Source organism: Cyphomyrmex costatus, unplaced genomic scaffold (genome assembly GCF_001594065.2).
Source record: "Cyphomyrmex costatus isolate MS0001 unplaced genomic scaffold, Ccosl1.0 scaffold36, whole genome shotgun sequence".
In the NCBI taxonomy this organism is placed as follows: Eukaryota; Metazoa; Arthropoda; class Insecta; order Hymenoptera; family Formicidae; genus Cyphomyrmex; species Cyphomyrmex costatus.
In genome coordinates, this window is record NW_017277774.1 from 468579 (window position 1) to 490861 (window position 22283).

At 32.1% G+C, this 22283-nt stretch overlaps 2 protein-coding genes across 2 annotated transcripts; both read right to left on the reverse strand.

The window, feature by feature from the left end:
• Positions 1-3315: 3315 nt before the first annotated feature.
• Positions 3316-8565, reverse strand: Hs3st-B (Heparan sulfate 3-O sulfotransferase-B). Its single transcript, XM_018543002.1, has 4 exons — positions 8530-8565; positions 5378-5847; positions 4250-4740; positions 3316-3440 (listed from the first exon to the last, which is right to left on the reverse strand). Exons 1-4 carry the CDS (start codon positions 8563-8565, stop codon positions 3316-3318), a joined length of 1122 nt encoding a protein of 373 aa, XP_018398504.1.
• A 2062-nt stretch (positions 8566-10627) lies between these two features.
• On the reverse strand, positions 10628-18339 carry LOC108776437 (sodium-independent sulfate anion transporter). Its single transcript, XM_083287327.1, is given in 12 exon segments — positions 10628-11259; positions 11419-11564; positions 11649-11789; positions 12170-12331; positions 12533-12697; positions 13060-13231; positions 13636-13856; positions 14252-14453; positions 14865-15148; positions 15151-15184; positions 17475-17556; positions 18326-18339. Coding segments are annotated over 12 exon segments (1980 nt in total). The 3' UTR covers positions 10628-10902.
• Positions 18340-22283: the final 3944 nt, after the last annotated feature.

The window sequence follows — 22283 nt, forward strand, 5'->3', positions numbered from 1 at the left end:
TACAGGAAATTAATGAGTGAAGAATTATAGCCTATTCTTCCGTCCCTTGTTTAAAGGATTAACAATAGACTGTGTTTAGTAAATCTTTTTATAATTGTGAGTGAAGATAAATAATCTCTAAATATTTTATATTCAGAAGGGATCTCTTAGGCTTCGAGAAATGAATTTAATATTATAGAAAGATTCGGATTGAGCTTCCTGCAATGAAACAATATTCTGCTGGAAAATATCGGTATTGTATCTGAAATATTATTTGTTCTAATGTATAAAAATAGTTGAAGATACTGTAACGTTTAATGACATTAATGGCAGTAATAGTTATATGCGTAATTTGCGATTTACTATGTCGATTTACAATGGAATCATTAAGAATCTAGAGTACTGATATTATTTATATAAGAATAATGCTAATTTTTAATGTTGCAAAACGATGTTTTGGGGCGATGAATATTCCTTGCAGTCGATCTAATTCATCTTGTGGTATGAAAAAAGACAGTACTTGTTATTATATATTTTTATATTCATTTAATTTTGGACCTCTATTTTGTAATGTAGAAATTCTATTTTGTAAAGGTAGAAAAATATATGAGAATTTATATGTCAAAAATATTCATTTTATACAACTATTACCACACATACAGATTTTTCATCTGCATTATACTTTGTATTATATGCATAGATATTTTTCTCTTACAAATTATATTCTATTAATAAATTCTTCTAAAAAAAAACAACGTAAGTTATAGCTATAATTTCCAAATCACAAATAAATTTTAGCTTCAGTGACAAAGATGAAACATCAAAAGAAAAGGGATTGGGAATTTAACTATGGAATCAAGCGGTTTCTACATAGGCGCTTGCGTGCTATTTATAATAAAACAGCTAAAAAAAGGCACGAATCTATTTATATAGCATCTATCATTGGGTGAATCGCTAATTTTAGACATTTTGCATAATATTTATATACATATTTTGCTCTATTTGTCAAACAGCCTGTATTCAAAACATATTTCAAACAATGTACGAAATACTTATATTAAATTGACAGCCTCCTGTGATACAATTTGAGCAAAAGCACTGTGCTTCACTATTACATCATTATTCATCATTCGCACTGATCGTATCGCTAAATGTTGTCTACTTTCGTTCTTACGTACTAGATAAATATATGTATAGCCCTTCGATCGTCGTCGAATTAAGTACATTAATCGTTACTCTTTCTTACATACAAGTATTAACGCATACGTTGCGCTCTAGTTTCTAGAACGCACGGAATAATTCACTAACTTCCTATCTTATCCGAATTAATTTCTTCGGGTTCGGATTTGTCTCATAATATATTAATCTCATTAACTTTATCTTATAAACGATGACTTTTTTTACAGAATATATCGTGAAATGCAGGAATTGGCGATAAGCATATTTAAGTATTTTGCAGAGTTAGAAATAAATTCATGTCTTGTGAAACTGTCGACCCCAATACGTACGCGTTAATGAAATATATATATATTATCATTATATTTTTATCCCTGTATTTAACACGTTATACTCTGCGTAATTAAATCTAATACTTGATTTAATTATGTCGGAGGTCTTCTATCCAGCTATTTTTATAAATATGCGTATCTTTGCTAATTGTATTGACTAGATTTTAATACTTAGGAACTAGTAAATTGTGATATTTCTATACTTATTCGTCATTGTCATGTACTATGAGACCTATTCTGTAACTCTTAACGACTCTAACGATATCGTTAAATTATCGTTGCACAGCTATTTTGCGGTATACAAAACCTGCGCAATGATAATGTAAAGTTACAGAATAGGCCCCTATATATCATTACTTTAAAGACAAATTGGATTGTTAACAAGGGCGAAGTGATTATTGAGTACGATGTATAAAAAAATTAAAAAATGTTATCTATGCAACTTAAACAAAACATAAATTTTTTAAATATAAAAATTTAAATTATACAATAAAAAAAATTTATAAATTATTTTATATATAAATCACGCTCTAATGTATAATATTATATTCATATTTATAGATAATAATGGATTTTCATTGTGAAGTAAAAAAGTTTACTTTAATTATGTATAAATGATTTAAAAATTAATTAAAATTATAAATTTGATGACACAATTAAAAGAGCAATTTCAAAATTTTCCTACGGTCAGCGCGAATAATTTTTTATCTAATAATTTTTTAATCACTTTGCCCTTTCATTGTATAATGGTTACCGTGTTCGTGGTTACATTTCGTTTAAATTTATCAAAATACAAAGAGAAGTACATTAATATTGCACTATCGTGTTAACCTACGAGATTAAAAATGAAAAGTCAGAAGTAATGAAGGAAACTGATAAATGTTTTAATATTAACATTCGGTTCGGTAATATTAAGTTCATTTTATTTTATTCAACAGAAAGAACTAATTTGATGTTGACCTAAAGAATATAAGAATTATAATAGGATAATTATATAGATATGTCGCGGTTCCTTTCCATAAACAAACATCCGGACGGTAACTGTGCGCTCATCATTTTAAGAGATATCGTTCCTTTCTATTTCTTGGCAAATCTAATACTAAACTATAAATCTAATTAATCTAACTATGTTACAAATAACAAACAGAAAGTATTGACTCAACTTTTTTATAGAGTTTTTATAGATTATTTAATGCTACATATATTAAATTATATAAAAATTATATATATTAAATTATATAATGTAATAAAAAGTTAAAAAAGATATGTATTCTAATTTTATACAATTTAACTTTAGATTTCAATCTTCTATCATCGGAAACAAGATTTGCAAAGTTCTTATAAATTCGTTTTTAGTTAAATTTAACACTACTGTTAAATTAAAATATCAAAGAATTGGAAAAAAATATGTTGTGAAATTTAATTGGAAAGTATTAAAACTTGAAATTAATGACTACATCACTGGAAGCAAAATTTTGAGAAAGTGATATATGTACGGAGATTATTAATACTGTATAATGAAAAATTAAAAAAGAATACGTATGTATATTCTCTCTATATAATCTATAATCTATATAATTTGAAAAAATTAAAACCTGATAAAATTGAAGATTACATCATCGAAAGCAAGATTTTGGAAAATTCGTAATAATGTTGTAAGCACTATAATATGCACTAATGGCGCGTTCTGATATGACTGTAGTACGTATGTATTACTATCAGATTACAGATATTCAGGTGTAATAGATATCGTAACAAGTACTTAACGACAATTGACTCCGTTCCGTTTTCCTGCTTACGATATGTATGTATGCGATACACGTGAGTTTTAATACCAGCCGAAATCCATACCCGCCAATTGATAAAATCGCTGATTGAATGGCCGATAAAAATCTCGAAGACGCTGAATTGCCATGGGATCAATGTAGGGATGACTGCGACCCTTATTTTTTCCTGAAAGATAACAAATAATCAATTTATATCAAACGTTACATATTTTTATAATATATTCTACGTAACAAACGGATTAGATGATAAATATATCCTGTAAAAAGTGATTTATGAGCGAAGAAAAATTTTACTGTTGAACATTAATGAGAAAGATTGATAACTTCGTTTCTGAAAAAGTATTTATATTACTTAAAATCGCAACGGAAAACAACGATCTGAAATTTGTGAACTGTATTTTGTTTATGATTTCCGTGAAAATGGATTTTTAATGACAACCCAACGGTCAACAATTAAATCAATTACGCTAATTAAACATAACATAACATTAATGTTATAATTTCGCACTCTCAACGATGTAACTTTACGTAACACCATGTGGTATATTATTACATTTATATCGTTGAGTGTGAAATTATAATTACATTTGATATATTACATAATATTATTTTTAGTTGGTGTCAACTAGAACATATAATTATTGCAGCGTGTGTATTTTGCTTCCCGATAGATAGAATTATAGATATAAAGTATTTAAAAATGTAGATAAGTTCTGAAAATAATTTTAATGGACCATTTAAATAATTACGTAGCAACATCAAGCATGATGAGTAATGCTGCAAAAAGTTTTGACATTCTAGCAACCAGTTTAAGCGTCCTACATAATAATTATTTTGATGCTCCAAATTTATTTGCAGATCTGAGCCTAATCAAATTTTTAAATACTTTAGCGAAACAATTCTTTCTATAGAGAAGTTCATTTTTTATACGATCTGCAAGTTCTTTTTTGGACGACCGATTCTCGACTATCCTACCGAGACAGTGCGGCGTTGCACGATCCTCCGACTTCAGCAAGCAGGGGAAGCCCTTGGTGGCGTTGAAATAGAAGTGCTTCTCGCATATCACCCGCTTCAGACTCAGGAAGTCCTGCACCCGGGTGACCTCCGTCACCGGGTCGGCGATCAGACGTTCGCCAGATACGAATAAAAACTGCGACAGCGAGAAATACTGCAACCACCGTTCCAGGTGCCGCACGTAGACTCCAATCTTCAGAGGCATCCAGGAGGTATCCACGATCTTCGATCCATTCAGGAAGGCCAAGTCTTCGAAGCGTGGCATCTTGCGACGCTTGCTCTTCACTTGCGTATAATCGGAAATTGCTCGGGTCACGGGATCCCTCACCACGACGATTAGCTTTATCCCTGGGTTCATGTGCTTCACCCTTTTCGGCACCTCGCTTGTCACGAAATACGATGGCGTCTTCTCCATGGTGATCTGACCGATCAGAGTTGGAGGCATCCTGCGTCTGATTATTAAGAATTGTCAAGAATATATTCATAATTGCATTGGAGACATTGATCGAACTATTCGTAGTCGGATCTTATTTTTAAGACCAACCGAAGATGTCATGAACCAATCAGAGAGCTGTATTCGTCGACATCTTTAAACGTTAAATTATTACTTAAGACGGTCTTTAAAATAAAAAACGGATTATGAATATCGTCCATTGTTAGAAAACTTGTTAGAGATATTCATAATATATTATAAAGAGTATCTCTTTCCGATAAAAAAAGACAATGAAAGTAATAACAGATGAAAAAATAATATTTCGTGCAAAAGAATAAGTAAAAAATTCCTCAACGGTTAATTAGTTTTTGATTTAAAGATATTATATATTCTATATAGTAACATTATTAAAAAATTAAATTGTTTAATTAATTATAATTAATTATTTTAAAAATATTATATATTTTTGATACATATATACATTTATTTCAATAAAGCTATGTTTGTTTTTACTTGAAGAAATTATTATTTGTATGTAAAAGACAATTGGGAGAAACAGAATGGAACTTATACCTCGGAACTTTGCAATTACGAGAACTTTAAATGGATGAGTGCTGTATTAGGTTTCAGTGGTTGAAACGATTTGCCGCACGCACCTGTACCAACGAAATCCTTTAACGTAGTGATGATCGAAGAAATGAACTTCGGAGCCGGCGGCGCGAATCGCGGGATGTAATCTCAGGAACTCTAAAAGGGCTCTCGTTCCGCCTTTCTTCACGCCGATTATCAGAGCGGTCGGTAATTGCCGGCTTGGTACCAGGCCCTGTTGCTTAAGTGTCTGATACTCCGATATACCTCCCTCGAACGTACCGTTCACGTTTCGAGGTGAGAGAGATTGCGATTTTTTCGAATCCGTCCGGCCATCCGGAGGCACCTCTTCGATCCTAGATCTATCGGAACCTTGGTACAAGACTACACTCCTTGAGGGGATTTTCGTTCTCTGCAGTGTGATCTTCTGCGATATGTCGGCTAATACGTGCGAATGATCAACGAAGAGCATCCACAAGTAGATGACCAACGCGCACACGAGAATCACGATCTTCCAGGAGCTTTTTCGCAATTCCATCTTCGCGATTTTACGAATCGTCGTACTTGGTCGGCTTCCTGGATGCCATTATATCGCCGCGTTGTTCGCCGTCTCCTTCATCGACACCAACACGCTCGCGCCGATACCCTTTGCGATGTCTGAAAGATTTTCCGATATCTTGTATATGCGCTATGTGTTACGATCAGACAGGAATAATCTTCGCTCGTGAATTATGCGCGGAAATGCAACTGGTGTATCCGACAGCAGGTGAAAAATCGAATACGATAGTATCTACGTCGTCCGACGGACCGGGTGTTCCAGTCTCTCTGCATTTTTAAATTTTGATATAAACAGAATTGAGAGATACTGCAAAGAGAAGACAATAAGGAAACCTATATTGAACAAAAATTTAGCACGATTATATTTCTCAATTATACATAATTTGAAATTAATGTAGAAGAAACCTCTCATGGAAATTAAAAAATCGTCTGTGTATTACTTCAGAATTAAAAGAAAAAGGTACCGAATGGTTACTTTCCTTTACAGAAATTTAATGTAAAAAACATTGCAAACAGAAGACACACACACACACATTAAGATAAAAGTTGCCGATTCACAAAAATACAAAAATATTAGTTGATTCAACTAAATACAGTGGGTTGTCAAGCAAATATTTGTTAATTTAAACAAATAACATATTTTAAATTATAAAATTGTGTTAACTCGCGTAAATTTAATCTAAATATATAAATATTTAAACTAAATAATTACTACGAATTAAACGCATTTAGTCAAGTTAACAATTTTTTTTCTCAGTGTATGTACACATACATTGAACAAAAAATATAGTAATTATATTTCTCAATTATTTGTAATTGGAAATTGATAGAAAGGAGAAATCTTTTATGAAGATTAAAAACCATCAATGTATTTCTTTTGGAATTAAGTTGAAACTTTTATACTTTAACTGTACAGGACATAAAATGACGGATAATGACTCTTTTAACGCCGAATCCGAACGGCGCTGATGATCATAAATCTTTTGATCATCAGGTGGAGCCCATTTTTGGCTCATTAAACGCGAAAAATCGCGTTTGGGCGCACGTGGGATTGAACTCGATGATCTATCATCAGCGCCGTTCGGATTCGGCGTTAAAAGAGTCATTATCCGTCATCTTACGTCCTGTACAGTTAAAGTATAAAAGTTTCAACTTAATTCCAAAAAAAATACATTGATGGTTTTTAATCTTCATAAAAGATTTCTCTTTTCCATCAATTTCCAATTATAAATAATTTACAGATTGCGAGTCAATCGCACCGACCGGTGAACCACTCGACGCCACAATAATTGAAGATAGTGATTAATTATTTATTTTGAGTAATAAGATCACAGTTGATTAATGCTTTTAATATTCAAAATAAGTAATTTTCAGCATTAAACTGACTATATATTAAATTATAATAAATTTCTGTCACAATATGAATATAATTATAATAAAACAGTACACAGGGTAAAATTTAGCATATTTTTATATTTATTAAATTTCTGAAATGCGCCCATTAAAATATTCGAAAGCAGTCAGATTTTCGCAGACCCGGAAAATGTATTTCTCAACAGAAAATTACAAAATCTCAACGTGCATGTAAAAAGCTCTGAAATGCATAATGGATCCGTTTCATTTCTTGTGGTTGAAGTACACTTTCTATTTCCATAGAACACAAAGTAATTTCGCGTCAAAGTCAGTGTTGTTCTCATGCACCTTTGTGTTTCGGAGGTGAGAAATAAAATGCAAAAGCGGATCCCTCCAATCCGCTTAACTCGAAAACAGAATGAATTATAAAAAATGTTTGCCACCCTCGGGAATTTCCGAAACGATAGAATGTCCGGATGGTCCGGCCACTATGTCCATTGGGCAACGGGATAACTATAAAATCCGAAGTTCGGGATTACACTCACCCTGGAGTAGCGTGCCGCCGGTCGGAGACACGTTTACTTTCACCCCGTGCGCGTCCGTCATCGGCCAACGTGCGACTGGCGCAGCCGGTGGAGGGTTGCGGATGCGGACACACGGTCTCGCGCGCGGAAAGTGCACATTTAGCGCGTTATCAAACTGCACGGGCAGACCCGTAACTGCTTCGCAGTCCCCGTTTCTGGCCGGCGCCACTTCTGTCGTCATGCGTGTTACAATCGATGGAAAGTCGACACGACGCGACGTCGTCCGTACGTGAGATCTCTCCCTTATCCCGCGAGATGAAAGGAAGCTGAGGACCATCGGCGCCTGTTGACCGCGAGTCCACTGGAAGCCCGGTTGTAATCATCGTCGTTACGTTCACCATCACTATAACTTTTTCCAAAACTCTGCGATAGATTTGTAATTTCTCTTTTCTTTTTTTCCAAAAATCATAATCCGAGAACTTTTTTTTACTTATGCTGCTGAAGCAGACGGGTTGAAATTAATTCGCTGTAGGCGCCGCGATCCTCGGCTACGGTTCTGACGACGGTGTTCGTAACAATCGATAACGCTCGGCCGGCTGGGAGAAGGGAGACCATCGCCCTATATAATGCGGTGTGTAGGGATAAGATATATCTGCCGATGAACGATCAGGTTAATGAGAGCGCGAGAGTGACCTTCGATGGACCGATTCATCCTGTCATTGAGTATACATCATTATCTGTAGTATCGAGAGACGAGTATTACACTGCACGCATATAAGGGGTGCCAAATATATATATGGCCTGATTTTGAATATAATCATGCTGTTCGGATCATCTTTGAATATCATTCTATAAAATTTATTTGCAATAAAAAAGATGATCTCTTTCTTTGATTCAAGCCTGCCGATGTAAGGCGGATCAGATAATTTGTGATCTTTAAAATTAAAATAATTATAAATTTATTCTTATTGTTAAACTTCGCGCAAAAGTCGCGAAGAATGTCGTAAAGAGGACTTCAGACTTCTTGATATTATTTTTATCTCAGAATATGTGTTTTTGCGATTTTCTTACGACTATTCAATTATGTATTACTTTTAAACAAAAAATACGCAACGCATTACTGATTTTGCAAAAATTGTTTCCCTCTCGAAAGCTAATTGCGTTTTTCTATGTTGGGGACTGAAAATGGTAAAAAAAAATTAATATACAACTATATATACTTATAATTACATATTAATCGATATTTATAAATATATATATACATACATATTATTATGTATGTGTAAATATAAAACAAACTATTAATTGCAATAGATTTATGCTGAATCACTTGTAAGTCTCTCGAGCGAACGAAGCTTATCTTTCGACAGCACAGACGCAGCGCTATTAAGTAATTTACCACAGGATTCTATAATCTTTTTTTATGTAACATAATTACTCATAGTTGTAACATAGTATTTCTCTACAGATTAATATCGGCATTATCTCGCCGAAGTAACAAGCCGCATTAAATCTATTTTTTAGCGATAAGAATTTATCGCTATCGAAAGAACACAACAACTTTTGCTTTTGCTATTATATCACCGCATGGTTTAAAAACTCTCCGTTTATTTAATTTATATAACATTAAATTGTAAGTTCTCCTCATTGTTATGACGTTACAGTCATAATAATAAAATTATTTTTACAATTATTATTATAACATATAATATTTAATTATTTTTATATTACAGCGTTCTTTTTATTGTAATATAAAAAAGATTTTTTTAAACATGCGAAAATATAATGGAAAAAAAAAAAACGGTTCTCTTGCGTATTGATCGAAAATAATCGTAAACTGGTTACATTTTGCAAACTTTTTTGTCGACGCGTGTGGACTATGAATCACGCGCCGTCGAATGCAGTAAACGTTTTTAAAAATTCTACGAGAGAGATCTATAATATTCATATGCGTCGCTGTCGTCATATGAATATCTCTCCGTCGCGCCGGATTGTCCGCCAGACACATATTCACATATTGTTTATAAAATTATCACAGTATCATTCGAATACTTATTTTATATCTTATGTACACGCGCTTCTAGAATATAGAAGGTGGCTATTTTGCATGAAGCAGCAGGTGTATAAAAATGTACAATGGAAACTTCTTTCAAATTACGTGAAAGGGTTTAAATACGAGAAACGCTGAGTGATATCGATTTGATAACGTCACAATCAAATATCGCAGATATTTTTCTACTTCATCGCAAAGTTAAATAAATACTTAGACGAGACAAACATATTTTTTTAGAACCTATAAGATATTTAAGATGCCTAAAAGGCGCCTTTTAAGCTGCATTTTAATTTTTCAGACGTTTATACTTGAATGTTCAGACATTTGCTTCTCGAATTTCTGTAGTATCTTATCACATAGAATATTTTCGAGCTGATTTTCCTACGTATTCTCTCTTTTTCCGAGATATATAACGACACGAGTATTATATACCCATACTGACATATATATATCTGAAATGTATTCAAGATATATGCATAAATAATCTTCAGTATTTTTTCTGTCTTTTTCGATTGATTCCATTATACGCGTGAATCAAAATTATTTTGTTTAAATGAGCTATATTAAAACTGCGCTTTTGAACTTTTAGGCATTGTCGTTAGGTCAACAATATTTTCTATGTCTTCTATTATATTATCGCTGTCGTTCGGAATTTTAAGCAAAACACCGATGAATTACCGACGTAATGTGTATACTCTTTAAAATTTTAGATAATTAAAGAGTAATCTTTGGAGTGGAATCTAATTCTATTAAAGAGTAACGAAAAATGACAAATGAGCCAATGTTAAAAAAGAGTGGCTCAATTGTTAATTTTTGAGAGTGAGGTTCTATTTAGAGTTGGATTCCATTCCAAAAGTTTAGAAAATTAAATATATAATTTGCTTCATAAAAATTTCGCTTTCATGGCGATTTGATTTAAAAAAATTCTGCCTTGTAGTCCAGTCGACTGCATTAAGAATCGGGAGATGTTTGAAAGTCTCTCGAGTCTCGTGTATTTTTGGTAGCCGGCTATTGCGTCCGGATAACAGCCTCAAGGAACACGCTATGAAAATACAAATTGTATCTTCCACATCGAAAACAATATTTTGATTGTTTCATGGGGCTTCTATTGAATCTGCTTCGTGTAGCCCTTCTCCTTCAGCAGGTCATCTAACGTTTCCTGATTATAGTAGACGATGAAGTCCGTAGGCTCGACGCCCTCAAATACAGCGTTCACCGACGGCTTCAGGTTGTAGAAGAACAGCGGCTGGCCTCTTTTAGCGAAATCCTTTGTAAGAATCTCGATGACTGTGGCAGCTGTGAAGTCTGCACCGTAAATATGCGAACAATCGATCACCACAGGCGTCGCGACGCTCTCGGCACGTCGGCTGTACTTGGTCACTAAATTGCGAACGTAGTCCACCGAGGGAAAGATTAAGCAACGATCCGGCGTCAGCATTAGATACTCGATACCGTGATGTGTCTATTAAAGAAAAGAGAAAAATGAGAACAGATATTATGAAATATATATCGCTCATATCCGCAATAGCACGAGCTTAAATCAAGAACAGAGTGAAAGATTGAAGACTTAACACAGATCGTGAAGAATTGGCTTTGTATTTTTAAGTAAATCAATAACCACCTTAAGCTTTTCTACGGATATTTTCGGTCTGGCAGCGTGATACAGAATGAAGAGAATATTTATTCCTATTCCGCAGAGGATACCGATCTCTAATTGCAGTACCAAACACGCGATGAACGTGCCTACCCCCGGGATGAGATCCGATTCTGCGACACAAAAGGGTAACAGTTAATTTCGTGACGTATTGTCGTAAATGTATTTATGTATTAATGAAAAACACGCGCTCTTACTTTTTGTCCTCCACATCGGCTTCACTACTTTAACTTCGACCATAAAGATCACTGCGGCGATAATGATCGCTGCTAAAGTGGCACGTGGAATAAAACTGAAATACGGAGTGAGGAATAGCAGAGCTAAAATTACCAATAAACCTAAAACACACACATACACATATACAAATAACGTAACCACACAATTATGATTTTCTAATAACTTTTTCAGTTTTATTGATCGGTCGATAAATTCAAGCGAAATAATATGATTTGAGCTTTGTGAATAATATACGTATGTGCTCGGGAAAAATGGTTTTGCTGAAGTATCTAAAAATTTAACTAAATCTGAAAATAAATTTGTTGAACTGTCAAAATATGTAAACGTTTAAACTTAATGACAATGCTAAACAATTAACATTCCGACAACTAATTAAGATATTCTACATTTTGATAGCTTTTGCGTTTTTTACTTTACGTTCGACTTCGGCAAAGGAGATAAATAGAAACAATAATTTGCAAAAATTATAAGCTAAACTCACCAGTGTAAATGCCGCCGAATGGTGTTCTAACACCAGAAGCGTTGTTTACTGCGCTCCTGCTAAGGGATCCCGTGCTTGGAAAAGCTTGCATAAAGGAATTTCCAATGTTCGATATACCAATCGCTATCAGCTCTTGCGTAGCGTCCACTGATTTTCCATTAGCTGTAAAAAATGCATAAATTCCGTAAATATACGATAGGCTCCTAAATATGCGATAAAAGTTTAACTAAGAAATTCAATCATTTTGGGAAGTTAAAAATTAGTTCTTCGAACAAAGACAAGTCAATTCTTAATATGGAAATATTATCTGGCAAAGAATAATATTATCTTGTAACTTGCCAAGATAGTAGAATACACTCTTACCAAAGGCTTTGCAGATAGCGATGTCTTCCATTAGAGAAATGAGCGGTATAACGATGAGTCCACTGCCTAAATTACCAAACATCTCAATAAACGTGACCGTTGTGTTGCTGTTAGTAAAGCCGAACGGTGGGATTTGTACAGTAGGCATGCCTCCCGGTATGTAACCTGAAATGAGAAATTTTAGTGTGCTTTATTTTTGAAACATTCTGTACGGTATTCTTTTACATCGCACGATATATTTAATAACATAATTTCTATTACAATAAAATATATGTATACGTATAACCAAAATAAATTTTACGTAATATTTCATATCACTGTAATTAATAATCGGAATTTTTACAGATTGCTGGCACAATTTTAAATAAAATTTTGCATTTATTTATGTTACGTATAATTCAAACATGATCGTAGTTTCTTTTTAATCTTTTTAAATAAAAAAAAAAAATTAAAAAATTTTAATGAAAGTTTGTTTCTCGATTAATTTGCGGTTAACAGAAAAAAGGGATTTTATTTGTGTCTCATACCGATCAGTTGGATAGGCGGTTGGTTCGAAAAGCTCCAGCCTATTAAACCACAAATTACTACTAAAATGGCATTTCGCGAGGTGCTGATCAACCAGATGATTTTATTCACAACGCGATGTTTTGTAGTAAGAAGCTCCTCTTTCTTTGGGCCAATTTTGAACGAGCCTAGTAACTGTAATTAAAATGATATGTTTTTATTAAAAATATTACCTTATTGCAATCGTAATAATATTAGTATTAAATTGAACCGCTTTATTGAGAATTTCCCGTTAATAATTTTATCATTCCACCTCTCGAAATTGTTACAAATATTTATTTAGGATTACATGCAACTTTAATTTATTTTCTTTTCATTTTTAAACAAAATACTCTCTGTATTAAATTTATATTGGTTCGTATTTTGTTTTGCAATTTATTTTCATTCGCATTTTAAAAATAAAAGTTTTGTATTAAATTTATATTCCATATGAACGATATCTACTGTAAATCACTTGATTAAATTTAAATATTAACGTTGCGTAACGCGAGAGAATTTTAATAGATTCTCGTAATACATTTCTTATATTAAATAATTACCCTCAGAATTAATAGTAATGCTATGCAGGATATTCCTAAAATAGTATCCCAGGCGGATGTCGTATGTATGAGTCCACCGATACTTTTCCACATCTCAATAAATTGAGAACCCTTGGCAGAAATACCGAGGATATCTTTCACTTGCGACGTAACAATTATCAAAGCTACTGCTGATGTGAAACCAGAACTTACTGGACCAGACACGAAATCTATTAAAAATCCTTTTAAAAAATAAAATATAATCTCAATTATTTTATTCACTACACATTGCGGTTTCGTGATAAAAATAAAATTCGAAAGAGAGCGATATTTTAATATTTAAATAGAATGAGAAAGAATGTGACTGTTGTAATTCATGTTTGAAAATGTCAAAAAGTTTAACTAAAGCGTTTCTTAATATTTTTATTTTTATTTCATTTTATATTTTATAGTTTTTTCATTTTTATTTCAAATTTTAAAACATTAATTATAAAGTTAATTTAAAACGTTACAATGTTTAATTTATGTGAAATCGTTACTTTTAATACCACTCTTCTGTGCGCGTATTATAACACTAACGTTTTTTTAGCCGTTTTTAAATCAAATTAATCTTGATAAATTATTGAAGATGACTTACCGAGGCCGAATATACCCATTATTAACTGCACGATTCCGGCCAAAAAGCTTAATAAAATCGCATACATAACCGGAGAGTCTAAGTGAGATACTGTTTGATAAGTCAATAAAGATAGTATAGCAGTAGGTCCCATGGGTACATCCTTGCAGGATCCAAAAATTACGTAGATAAAGCAACCTAGGAAGCTACCGTATAAACCGTACTGAAATAAAAAGTGATATATACGTATATAGAAAAAATATAAAAGGTACCCCTAATTCAATTTTTTTAATAGAAAAAAGGTACTTGTTCTTTAATTTTCATTCACTGAAAATTACTGCTCATTCAAATAAGCATCAAGATAAATATATTTGCAATTAACTGAAAAGCATAGTTAATATTTAGTAATATGTAATTATTACTTAAACATTTGCGAAGGAGTTTTTACATTTTTATTTTAAAAACTATTTCAATTTCGTTCTTTATCTTTTTGATTAAATTCCAGTGAATGAAAGATCATTTGATCAAACGTTTACACTAATGTAATTTCGGTGTGATTCTTGGGGTGATGCAACTCTTCGTAATTCTATGTAAGTCATTATATGAGCGATAACTGTCTCGTTTGTTTATGTACCTGCGGCGGTAAACCGGCGACTCTTGAGTATGCCAGCGACTGAGGAATGACGGTGAGGCCCACGGTGATCCCGGCCACTAGATCTCCGAGTACATCTTGACTGTTGTACCTTGGCAACCAGTTCAAGATCGGTAGCCTCTTGTAAAGGGTCTTCTTCGTGCATATGGCCCTGGCACGCCGCCTCGTGTGCTGCAATAGTGATTTCAGAAGACCTTCCTTCTGCTTGGCCTCGTCATCCCCCGGCTCTTCGATCACTGCTCCCAAATATAATTTTATGATAAGAATATGATAGTACGATTTATAACATTCTTAATTTTCCTCTAATATTGTAAGATAAAAATAAACTATCGTATAAAATGTTTTTTATTCTGATATTCGACAAATCTATTTTTTATATGTATTAGAGAATGTATCAAGTGTCAAACATTAAGCTAGTAATAATTTTATCCCGTGTACGTTCGAGCTTAAATATCAAAAATATAGAGAATATAAATTCAGCTCTTTATTTATTTATATATATTCTTTAAATACACTATATGAAAATTTATTTAATAAATACTTACTATATTTATAGGAACTTTAAGTATAATAAGATATATTATACTTATAAAAGATCTTAATATTAGCAGTGATAATTTTTCATCTGTCAATTTATAATCTATTGATTTGCACTTATATAGCCTATTGATCCGCGCCCGTTTCCAGTGTTTTCGTTTTATTTTCATTCTTAGTTCTACAAAATCTTATCGTGTTAAGAAGAGATGCTTCTACCTTTTAAGCAATGTTTGCAAGAATGTTTTCAATCCCTTTTCAATCATCATTTCAGTTGTATAATTTTTTTTATCCATTTGTAAAACAAATAAGAACGATCTGAAAAAACCAGCTGGCTAAACTTCATCGTGGCCATGTACTTTTAACACAAGGGATTCATGTCTGTCGTATCATTCGCGGTTCGCCACGTTAGCCCATAAATAATTTCGTACGGTACGCAAAAACGCAGCGTGACAAGCGCGGTAACAAGGACGGAGCTCTTGTACCTACTCTCATACAGACAGCGCGACACTTGAATTTATTATCTCGGCGAAAAGAAGAAGGGAAAAAATATATATCGTATATATACTACCGTGTACACGCGCTGAGATGTGTTTCTAAAAGCATTACGCGCTTCAGAAGACCGATCTTTCATTCGCCCGCCAAGGAAGGCGAACCAGTTTCGCGAAATAAAATCATTGACGACGTGCAAGAAGGCACGTTACCACAATCTTGCATTCGTTAATGTCATCAGATGTAATATGTAGTTTTGATAGTAGGTACTTTTTCAAAATACGATCAAAATTTTGTAATTATTTATTTTATTATTTACTGCCATTACGGGAGAGATTTCTCTTTGTTATTATTTTTGTACGCGATGCACAGGACGATTGATGCATGCAGAATGCGTGTAAATTTATGTGATATTATTTTACTGAAAAAAATGCTGAAATGATTAATAACGCTTGGTGCATTCTAATAGGTATATGATTATTATATATAATATGCAGTAAAATAAATTTGCTTAATATTAGAATAGAAACATTTTTATACGATAGTTTATATATATCTTTATCTGTTTTATTTTTTTTAGCTTTACGTTGATCATTTGTAATGTTTCGTATTATTTTCATAAAATAATTGTTTATCGAAACAAAGTTTTTTGGAGTATATTCCTATTTGGAGCATATTCTCCGTTTATTGTTATCATATTAAACATGAAAAATAGCAATTATCGATATAATTTTATCACAAACTTTTTTATCAACAACTGTGTTAAATATGATGCAGTTTAAGGCAAAAGTCCTTATCTTTGTAGTGCTGAATAAATTGGGGCGCGGCTACGTTAACCTAATGTTTCGTAACGCGAAGATCGATATCAATAAATTTACATAAAAATGTAATCAGATCACAAAGGATTTATCGTCGCTTCTATTATACATTGTAAAACTAAATTCAAAATTCTACAAACATTCTATATTTGTTACTTTAAAGTGTTTTTGGTAGTGCATCTTCTTATACTTTACATTTTAAGATGACGTAACTGACAACACGACAATTCAAATTATCTCTGTGAAATTAAGTTTAAATAATGGGTCTATCATTATCATCCTCGTGATGTGCATAAAGTATAAAATTATTGTATAAGCGAGAAATTTCGGTTTAATTTCGTCAGATAAGTCTCCATTACATGCTTGTTCGAACAAAGAGTTTTATGATAGATACTCACTTTTGTGACATCCTCGCCGCATAGAGAAGTGAATTATGCTTTAAAATACGAGTAGAGCGTATGTTTTATGGACAATTTGATAAATCAATGACTTTTCAAAAGAAGACTATTTTGAAAAATAAGTTAAATTTTGATACAAAAAGAAATTACTGATTTATCAAAACTGCTAATACATAGACTTAATACTAATACATAGGCCTTTTCTGTGTATTCACTCCTGTTCAGCTTAGCGAAAAATACGACTATTGTATTTTCATTTGGAACTTACAGATGAAATCTGAAGAGCCCTGCATGTCACGATGGTTTCCGTGCGAACTGTGAAGAGATCGAAACGAATGAATGAGATCCACATTGTTGGTGGATTCGCTTAAGCCGTGATTCACGTAACCCTCTAAACCCTGTCTGCTGTCCGAGCTGCTATCGTCTTTCATTCTAAAAACGTAAAATACAAATTAATGTGAGGTTCATCCTACTGAAAAAAATCATGTCACAAAATTACATAATGAAACCATGTAATTAAAACAGGTAAATTACGTAATAGATTGTTCCAAAGTACATGATTGTTCTTAAATCACGTAATTTGAAAAGTCACACAATGATATGTTTTTTCTTTTTATTTCTATTATTTAATTCTTTAAAATTCGATAACTGTAAAATTACATAACAGATGATATTATTTCTAATATCATATGATTTTTCAAATTACGTGATTTTAAAAAATAAGGTAATGATTTGGAACAAATGGGATAAATCCACATTATGTAATTTACTTGTTTTTTTTTTACATGATTTCGTTATGTAACTTTGTGATGTGATTTTTTTCAGTAGAGCAGTCTATAACAATAACTATCGATATTTTTAGTTTACAAACAAAATAATAAAATTATTTAGAATAAAATAATTTAGATGTTTGTAAGAGAACAAGGAAAGGTAAAATAAGATATAAATGAAGAAAAGGGGAAATAATTTGCTCATAAAAAGAGAGATCTTTTATGTTTTGATGGAATTGAAAATATCACGAGTTTTCAATGGGAATTAGATTAATTGTAACATGTGACAATGCAATCGTCACACTTTGATCGTTAGTTAAGACTATTGGAGATGATATTCACGAGCGAAGACACTACAAATTTATTAAACTTGACCGTGAACCAAGTATTAATTGCAGTCAAGGCGATATTGTCACGAGTTTTTAACTTACACTACCTCGTCCATTATAGGAAAAACACATTATGAAAATATTACTATATATATATATATATATATATCACAAATAAGATGATTAGATCCGACGTGATCCGCGACACTCACCCCGACATTCGTGAAGCAACTTTTGTCACTATAGAGTATAGACTATAGTTGCAGTAAGAGATCTGTTTATCGCGAATAAACGAAGGCGATGTAACGATTGTTTCAATCCAAACAAAAATTAGGATAATGAAAAAGAAATTAGATGTTTAATATTTATAATTATACAGCACTTATTATTAATTCAGTAACATATAATCAAAAATATAAATACATTAATTCAGTTTTATCGACAAAATTTATCGTGTTGTACCTATTATATAAAAATTCAACGTTTGTGAATAATTTTATCCGATTAATGTCCATGACTATCAATATAGATTAATTTTAATCTCGATTCAACTCTTTATCGGTTGTGTACAGTTTGTTTTTATAACTTTCTGATGATCCATTTGTCAAGTCTATGTATACTTAATTTTTTAATTTCTTTTCCATTTTATAATTTTAATTTAGCTGAAGCTGAATTGTAAGTGAAGTCATAAGTTGTTTAATTTAAAAAAGACCTAGTTTTGCTTTTTCTTGTTTATGCTTAAATAAACTAGTTTCCAATTTGCGATTCAATTATTTGTTCGTGTGTTACCTTTCTTTTATTTCGCGCGCTTAATTTAACTTATTCTTTATCTTTTTCTAATTCTTAGAATTAGTAAACAAATTAATTTTAATCTCACACTATATTAGTAGAAACAAGAAAACATAAATGTCTTTTTTCTTATTGCAGAATTGCTGGTTATTTTTCGCTAAAAGCATCTTCGCGTGGATACAGCCCCCGAATGCAGGCCGGCTGCGTTACGTGAGTGCGGTTATCGTAATAACTAGGTAGTGTCTCTATTTTATGTAAGACACTCGGTTTCATAACTTTTAAATCTTGTACCCCGGATCGATATTGCTTGGTGGCCGCGAGCGGTTTACGTGCAGTCGCGCATGTATTCCGCGCGAGAATATCGCACGTGCTTCTTCTTTATTGAAAATTAAAGGAAAAACTTTCGTTCATCCACTTTAGGGAAATTGCAATTCCGTAATTTACGGATGCTTAATTTTGAGAGGCACGGATTTCTCGCAACGCTCGTGGCCCGTTTGCTCGACTTCCTTCTAAGTGCTTCAAAGCGCTTAAGTCTAATTTTTATGGGTATAATTTAGATCTTGCTTATGCCCGTTTCTACTAATATAGGTGAGTTTAACGTCAGTTTAACGCAGATAACGTACGTAAAATATATGAAATCCTTTAGACGTGTTTTAGACATAAGGCACCTAAGACGTCTTTTAAATATCTCATGTAACATATATAAATGTTATCTGGGAACTCACTCTTTATCTTTTTTCAATTCCTAGAATTAGAAGAAGATACAGAGTTTTGTAAAGTTAATCAACATTTGCAGAAACGAGCATTAGAGATGATTTTTTTTACCTTTGTCAAGAGTGCGTAATATTTTTGATAATTCGCGTGATAATCCTCGCTTAAAAGATATAATCCGATATCAAAACTACCGTATTGCGTAAGCGTGAAACACGCAAGTATAATGTTACATTAATCATTACAATTAGCCAAACAATTTCAATAAGTGATCATCTAAGTAATAAATTAGTAAATAAAGTAATCATCAATTAGTAAATTAGTAAATAAATTACTAAATAAAGTAATCATCTAAGTGATTAATTTTGTTGACATACTTGTCCGTTCGATTCATTGATTCTGAAATTAATGATTCCAGAATTAACATAGTTGTTCTTATTTTTACAACTCCGTTCGCATTTGTGATTTTACGAACACTTGATTATAATCACGCATGAAATTTGCTTAATTAAGTTTTATTTAAATGACTTTCTTTTCGTGCATTTTTTATACTTATGCATTACACATTAAGTATCATATTGTCATCAATGAATTAATTGTAGTACTTGATATGCGATGAAATATAATATACAATACGAGAGATATAGAGTAGTATTTTTTATTTAAAAAGGCGTGACTTTCATTGAGATCATTTTAATGTTAAGTTCTGCAATTAATCAAGAGTTAATTAAACTTTCTGCATATTTAAGATCCAAGTTTCGTGCGTATTTAAATTTCATTCTAAGAGTCGCGCTTATCTTTTTGTTTCTAGTTACATAACAATATATTGTAACTAGGTGAGGCCTTTTAATAAACTTGTTAAAATAAAAAAAATATATATATAAGAGCTTCTTTATCACTGCAGCTTAAGACTGAGCTCCTGTCGAGTATCTTTTTTATTGCACACGATTTTACGAATAAATAAAGCTTATCGTTTCAGCGACATTTATTAGTGGAGGTAGGTCTTCAAACGTACATGTCCGAATGTAAACTGATATAAAACATGTCGTTTTATGCGCTAAAGTGCGACACGTCGATGAACGCAGTCGGTGTTTGATAGAACTGGCGTAATTCACTATTGGAAGTCACAATTACTACAAGTGGATTCGATTGACTGGCGTCATTTCGTCTGATTGTTTCGCCAATACCACAATCGTTTGCTTACACAAATGAAAGCAAAATGAAAACGGAAAGAGGAAAAGTATTCCGCGATTGTGCAATGGCTGCAGCGACGGTACACGTATGTTTCACAGCGATGATAACGTCGAGAAATTCCTTGTCTCCTTATTGCACGGACATTCCGAGGAAAAGTGATGATCTGTTTAAACATCGTATCAACAATATTGAGCAATAAGTCAGATAATCTTATAATTTCCTTATGTCCACACTGATTAGGCATACGAATAGTTCGTCCGAGATTTGTGAGTCACGCACATAATACATTTACATGTTTTAATAAACGTCAGCATAGTCTTAAGAGGAAATGAATGTGAATTAAGATACCTGCCCGTACGTTAATTGCGTTGAATCATCTAATGAAAACGGAATACTAAAACAAAACATATATATGCAATTTAAGAGATTTCAATTGTTGAATGATATTGGTAATGTCACAGTTATTTGCAGCAGAGTGTAATGGTATATAATAATAAAAAATATCTATTTATATTATTTACATATTTATTTAATAATAAAAAATCGAAATTAGAATATTTTAACTTTGTTCTTGTGAAAGAAATTTTGTTAGTTGTTCAAATAAAAACCTATTTCATTATTTTTCGAATTATTTTGCAAATAATGGAATTAAAGAATTTTTTATTAATTGATCTACAATAGATTCTAAATCGTTAAATTTTTGAAAAATTTATTTTGTACCAGTCACATTTTGATAGACCTTTTCTAAAGAAGTTACATTTCAGAATTGTAAACATTTTAAGCGATGTTTTGCAGTTAAAAAATATCTATCATAAAAACTGTAACATTTATAAGAAGTATGGTGAACGTCACTATTTTTTGCGTAAAATGATAATTAATATTTACGATTGTATAATTGTTTCACTTACGTATCTGTCACGTGCATTCCACACGACTGGAAGATGATTAATGATTTCGAGCTTATTGTCGGTCGAAGTAAAAAAGTGAAGAAAAAAACAAATATGTTGCATCAAAACTAGTTTTCTTATCATATTAATAATTCATTTCCATTTCAAATTGCCACGTATTAATTATGTAGAAGTTAATCATGAAGGACATTTATGCAAAAATTTTCTAATATATAACAATCGATATGTAACTGCGTAAAAAAAGCGATAATAACGCAGTTAAAAAAATTGTCAGAAAAACGACGTCGTTTTAAAATATAGATAAAATTTTTCCTTCGTTTCGAGCTCTTTTAGTTTGACAAGCTCTTAGTTCAGTGACAATCGATGTTATCGAAAATATTCAGAAAAAATTTTCTCCAATAATATATTTTAAATTCAGTCAGTACTTTAAATCATATTTTATTTTGCCTCGTGAAACA

Excerpts from the sequence above, each read along its gene's own strand:
- Hs3st-B (XM_018543002.1), bottom strand. The coding sequence starts at position 8,565 with ATGATTATATTCAAAATCAGGCCATATATATATTTG. Across the intron at positions 4,741-5,377 it reads AAAGGATTTCGTTGGTACAG|ACGCAGGATGCCTCCAACTC; the intron begins GTGCGTGCGGCA and ends CTTAATAATCAG. Across the intron at positions 3,441-4,249 it reads TGCAACGCCGCACTGTCTCG|GAAAAAATAAGGGTCGCAGT; the intron begins GTAGGATAGTCG and ends GTTATCTTTCAG.